This window comes from Clarias gariepinus, chromosome 14 (assembly GCF_024256425.1).
Source record: "Clarias gariepinus isolate MV-2021 ecotype Netherlands chromosome 14, CGAR_prim_01v2, whole genome shotgun sequence".
NCBI lineage: Eukaryota > Metazoa > Chordata > Actinopteri > Siluriformes > Clariidae > Clarias > Clarias gariepinus.
The window spans coordinates 20,870,554-20,877,083 of NC_071113.1; the positions used below are offsets into that span (position 1 = coordinate 20,870,554).

General features: G+C 36.4%; 1 protein-coding gene across 3 annotated transcripts in view; it reads right to left on the reverse strand.

Moving 5' to 3' along the window:
* LOC128541087 (cadherin-10-like) overlaps positions 1 to 6,290 on the reverse strand; it is a 103,839-nt gene extending 97,549 nt beyond the window's left edge. The window contains exons 1-2 of one of the 3 annotated variants that reach the window (XM_053511247.1): positions 6,182 to 6,290; positions 229 to 561 (exon numbers count right to left, since the gene is read on the reverse strand). In XM_053511247.1, the coding sequence (XP_053367222.1) occupies positions 229 to 426 (198 nt within the window). In that variant the 5' untranslated portion in view covers positions 427 to 561; positions 6,182 to 6,290. Of the gene's footprint in view, positions 1 to 228; positions 562 to 1,564; positions 1,607 to 5,909; positions 6,057 to 6,181 lie in introns of those variants that run through there. The other 2 variants (XM_053511248.1, XM_053511249.1) reach the window with 2 other exon arrangements.
* Positions 6,291 to 6,530: the final 240 nt, after the last annotated feature.

The window sequence follows — 6,530 nt, forward strand, 5'->3', positions numbered from 1 at the left end:
ACCTCTCTGCAGGGCAGAGGAAAAACTGAAAGCTATGTTGGTTCTCTATTATGATCGCTCTTTTTGCTGGTGTTTTGTATTAAGTATTTCTTTTTTTAACCCTTCTAGCTTCTTGAACATACAGTATTGATGATTGGAAAGCAATTTGTTATCCAATAACAACACTTATGACACCTATATCATAGCTCTTAAATTTACCTTCCCTTAATAATAAACCCCTAAACTTACCTTGCCTACATACTGCTTTCCACTTCCAGTCCACTCCTCCAAGAGAAAGAAACTATTCCACATCCATCCACGCTTAGAACGGTGAAGCGTCCGTCCATCCTTATCACCAGTGCTGAATCCAGGAACTGGGCGGAGCATGGTTGAGCTCCATTCCAGGATGGACAACAGCAAGAGAAAAGTAAGCTGATTATTTATCATTGCAACCAATCACTCCTGGAGAGTCCCTGATAAGGAATCAATTAGTGGCTTGGATATTGTTTGGGAGATACAGCTGAATTTAAATCAAAGAATGGAACCTCCTATCCTCAGTCTCCTTTCCATTCTGGTTCAGGCCTGGAAAAAGGAAAAAATGAAGATTGATGAGGCACAAAGTTTACATTATGCTACTTTCATGCTATGAATTTCTAAAATAACAGCAATCGAACAGCTTTAAGTTGACTTCAGATCAGTCGGTAGAAACTAATTTTCTAAAAAAAAACATTACAGAAAGTTTCCAAATGAACTATCATCTACATAATTACAAAGAATGAAAAGGCTTAAAAAAAACATATTTATATAAATGTATTATTTCTGAAAATTTAACCTAGCAGTGTATTACAAATCTAAAGTAAACAGCAGTGCTACCGTATACTTTAAGTTCTGATTACATACATGTCTGGGGCAAACAATAAACAGAGCAGCCTGCTTAGCTAAAGCCACAATGACTCACTGAAGCAAAGTGTGCCCCAAGAGCACCGCTGAATGGTAATTTAGGGGCACATGCATAATTTATGGCCTTTAGGAACTTAATCCTAATAAACCGTTCTTCCTTGATTCCATGCAAGCCAGTTTTCAAGGAAAAATATAGAAGGCCAAAGTGTCATGCCAGCCTGATGGGCAGTTATTACCATGCTTTATCTCTGGGGGATCGCAAGCAAATCAGTAGTAAATTCATAGTATTATGTGGTTTTTGTCTGCCTCTTTTGTTTGCAATCTGAATTTACATGAGAAAGAAAAAGAGATTTAATATGCACAATGACATTCTTGGTACAGATGCTGTATATGGAAGAAGAAAACATCTATTCCTCTTTTTTTATCTGTGAACAAATTGGAACTATGATCTTTTTGGATGTTACTGCAATAGTACTTGGAAAATTATTTTTTAAGCATAAATCTAATAAGTGAAGTAATGAAATACAGATGAAACTTGATATTATTTACAAGACCGCAGTGTAAAAGTTGTGAGTTGAGCTACACTATATAACTACACTGCTATATGCTGTACATAGTATCAACTATATATAATGTATATTTATAAAGTTTAAATGTTTTTAAATTAATTAAATTGGGTTATTACCATCCAATACATTAAATCCTGGAAAAGGGATTCCTCCATGTGTTATTTCTCATGCTCTTCACAATTTGTGTCTGAGAAAATGTTCCTGCCATCAGGGAAGAAAACAATTAATTAATTAATTGGATAACCTGCCCGTGCAACTTTAAGAAGTAATTAAGTGATCTCCATTAACAAGTAGTTAAGTGATCTTATTATTATTATTTTTTTTATCCTGACCAAATTTCCTTCCTGACTGCAGGGGCATTTTCTCATATTCAAATTGCGAAAGAATGGTTCCAGCAGCATGAGAAATCATCATATTGGTCACGACATTGTGCTCCGAATGCTCACCAGGCGGCATAAATCTTAAATACAGAATAAAATTAAGGATCAATTTTTATCTTTTTTTTTTATCAAAATCAAAAAGTATTATTTATATGAATATGATTTAGTTTTTTTCATCTGTTAGGTATGATAGTGCTTACTCATTGTCTATACTGTTCTGTCCTCTATAAAGGGTCGCAGGGGACCTGGAGCCTATCCCAGGAGTGCATGAGGCAGGGTACACCCTTGATGGGGTGCCAATCCACTGCAGGGCTCAGACACACACAAACACACACACACACACTACGGGCAATTTGGGAATGCCAATTAGTTTAATACACATGTCTTTGGACTATGGAAATAAATCAAAGCACCTAACCATGCATAGGGAAAACATGCAAACTCAATGCACACAGACCCGAGGCAGGAATTGAACCCAGACCCAGACACTTTTTGTCTTTTTAAGAACTATGCATGTCTTCTCTCCAGAGAACTCACTAGTCTACTTTATATAAAGCAAGGGAGCCAGTAAAGCTTGTTTGTGCATCATCCCTGTCTGTGTTTTGAGTGACATAGGATGTTCACAAGTTTATAAACTTTTAAGGAAAATAACCATACAAACATATTCTGCAACATTGAATAATGACAATAAACAATGTATTAACTATTTTTGATGAATCTGTAACACTGATGAAGATAATAGAAATTATGACATGATGAACTGCTTAGTGGCTTGGATTTTGCAGCATGATAGTGTTTAGCTATCCTTCTGTGGATTGCACATGTAGGCATTCAGTGTTAAACCAGTTCTGCTGAGAAAGTGTTATCATTTCTGTCATGCAACAGGGCTGTTTAGAGGATAGTGCTTGTGGAAGGGACCAGATAGGAGATTATGTGTTGGTGGTTGACTAAGAGGTTGCCAATAAGCTATAAGATGATAAAGGGTTTCATTTTTTCCCTTTTACTGGCCTTAACATTCTAAGTTAAGCTGTTCCACAGTGATGACAAGTGCATCCTTGGAATCTTACAGAAACAGTATAAAACTGGTAATTCTTGTGATTGTATTTTATAATTAACATTCAAGGCTAGCCTTGAGTTTTAATAGCATTCTGGATATTAATCTTTTATGCAGCATGCCTATTAAGCATTAAAACAGAATATCTTTTTTTTAATTCTTCTCGCTGCCCTATGCCAGAATGAAAGGTGTGGGGGTGGGGGGTTGGGGTTAGATAAAAGAGGAGAAAAAAACTTTGCCAGATGTTTAGCGCTTACATTTAATTATCTAAACTTGATTGTTGTATTAAGAATCGGAGCATAGTTGTTGATAAAGAAAGGTATCAGCGTATGAGATAAGTCCTCATAGCTGTACTTCTTGTATTAACTAACTTATGTTCTAGGTGTAAAAATTATGTGTATACATGCTTACAAAGCTTGCTGCTTTGTATTTCTGTATTAATAGTATTCATTTGTGAATGCACTGTGCTTAGGTGTGATGGTGATTTAAAACAGACGTACATGACTGAAGAAGCAAAAAGGTTTGTGTATTATTCTGGTACACAAATTATAAGTGCAAGGACCAATATAAGAAAATATAGAGTGTGTGTGTGAGAGAGAGAGAGAGAGAGAGAGAGCATAGTTGTAGTAATAGTAAGTCGGGTCAGTAGAGCGGCTGTTCCATGGCTAGTGAGACTATGTCTTTGTAATTGCTGTAGTCCTGTCTGTGAGGCAGTGATCTATTTCTCCAGAGACTTACAAAAATCAGTCTGGAGTAGCAGCAGTGTCTACTGGGAATACATTTTCCATAGTCCAGCACAGCCTCATTTGCTCGACCCTATGTTGTGCCAGTTATTCATTTCTTTCTCTTTCTCTCTTTGCTTTGCCCCGAAGGGCTGCCTCAGACATGGATCATTTAGGGAATCTGGGCTAGTCCTCTCCATGCCTGGTGCTGTGCTGATGGATTGTTGTAACTCTATATGGGGTAACACTGTCTCTGTCTCTACATTCATTTTATACAGTGTCTTAGGAGGAAACTTTCTTTCTTCCTATCCTTTCCTCCTTGCCCATGACCTTGACGTCTAACAAACAGAAAGGATGGAAAATGGATTTGAAGCTCTGATGGGATTAAGTAGTGAGACAGACTGCGAAATGGAAAGGAAAGGACTGGGATGCATGCTAGTATGACATGGTGGATGAGAAAATGCATCCACTTTACAAAGCTTAAAACACCTTCACAAGTCTTTTAAATAAGCTGCATGGTTATCTACTTAGAGCATTATATCTACTGCAATGCAAAGCAGCTGTCCCTTCTGATAATTGGAGCTAGAGCTCCCCTGCATATTTTTTTTTTCCAACCATAAAAATAAAAGAATGTTTGTTTATAATGTAATACCATCATGATGTAAAATCACCATCATTGGTTCTCCTGCTCAGACTAAATTGTCATGACTTACAAACTCTACCACTTGGTGGAGCTCACCATCTCTCAAAGAGTGCAGTACAATTACAGCAATGTTTCTCTCTGTTTCTCTCTCGCTTCCTCTGTTTATTCTATTCAAATATTGACCGTATAACATTGGTGGAGGCATTTATGTTGATACTCTGTATTCTGTAAATAGCTTGGCAATAATACAAGCTATCCCAAAGTTCGTCCATGCGGAAAATTACTACTTTTTTAGCAAAATGTCATATTATATTATATTTTAGTATAAATGTCATAAATCTCTGTGTGTGTCTATGTGTGTCTATGTGTGTGTGTGTGTGTGAATGCATTCAAAGTGTATTTTTATGCATAATGCTAAATGTGTTAACACAAGCTCATCATAAGTGAAAATGATGAATCTGTGTTTGCATATACATAGCAATGATGTACATTTCACAAATAAAATAATGAATAGTTGTTAAACATTTGTAGATAAAAACATTTGTAGAAAAAATTGACATACATTAATTGTTTATGCATTTGCTATATACTATTAATGCATTGTATTCTGTATGTAGTTAATATTTTTCTATGATGTATGTTCTGTTATTCATGTTCACGTTTATTTCTCCATCACGCTATCTATCTATCATGCTATCTATCTATTAAATTATCTATCTATCTATCTATCTATATATCTATATATATATATATATATATCTATATGTATATATATATATATATATATATATAATCACTCATCTTTTATTTCGCTTTATCCTGTATTCAGGGTCATGGGGATCTGGAGCGATCCCAGGAGACATAAGGCACTAGGCAGGGTACACCCTGGACAGGGTGCAAATCCACCGCAGGGCACACAAACATACACACACTACGGGCAATTTGGGAACACCAATTAGTCTAACCTGCATATTTTTGGACTGTGGGAGGAAACCGGAGTAATATATTCTGTCTATACATTTTAATACACAATGCACATAGACAATCCTGAAGCCAGGCAGTGGACAGATGACAGTTCACTGTAATAAGCAGCTTAGTGGAATCATGCAAAACCATTTGTCTAATTGGAGAATTTGTATCAGGGTGAACTGATACAAACTAGAGAACAGCATTAAAGCATGGACAATTCAATAGTACATTTGAGATATTTACCTAAATTTAAAGGAATTCAAAACAAGAATTTGCATTTTTCTTTATTCTTGGCTTACTTTGATGATCCAATGTTCCAAAATGAACAAAAACTAGTAAGAAATCTCAGGGAAAGTGGTCAGCACCAGCTCTGTGCACAAAGTTAAAAATGTTGAACAATGCAAATGCGCACTAATATCAGACATTCTGTCTGATTTGACATTTTTAAGGAAAAATCTAAAAAGTTTATAAACAATAGAACTTGCACTGCTGATGTTACATTACCAGTCTTATCCAAGCTAACCTCCTCACATTAGATTTTAATGCTACACAGAAGTGAATTTACAGCTATAAACAGGAATTGATTTACAAAGTATGATTCATGTAGATTATAGAACCATTGCATATATTGCTTCATATATGAAAACCCTTCTGCAACATCCTAAACATGAAAAAGAATAACCATCTACTTACATTCTTGGTTGAATCCTTCTCTGCCTAACTTTATTCACAGATTTCAACTGGCTTATACTATGGTACATCCACACAAACAGTGTAAGTGTTGAGATAAAGCGCCCGCCTTAACAATAACCTTTAGCAAGAGAAATTATGTACATCACTGCACTCTTTCAGTGCTCTCCTTTCATCTGTCTGAGAAAAAAGGGATGCAGAGAGCGAGAGAGAGAGAGAGAGAGAGAGAGAGAGAGAATGAGCAAGGCTGGGAGGGAGAGTGAGAGAGGTTTTACCTTCAGTGTTCATGCTCCGTTGCTGATCTACGCGTTAGCAGTCACGCTGCTCTGTCTCTCTTTAGCAAAGCAAAGCATTGCCTTCTCTCTCACCTTTCCTGCACTTACATGCCAAGCTCGAGAGCAGTCTGCATGTGGAGATGCGTGGATGGGAATCAGGGTGTGTGAGAGTGAAAAAAAAATGATGGAGAAAGAGAATGAGGGAGAGAGAGAGTAAGAGAGTGTGCATGCAGCTACCTCACTGACACACTCTCTTCTCTCTTAAATGTGTTTCTGTCTCTGTGCCTTATTCTTTTCTTTTTTTTTTCAAATGCATTTTTATGTTGATGTTTATTCTATTGTTTTTTCC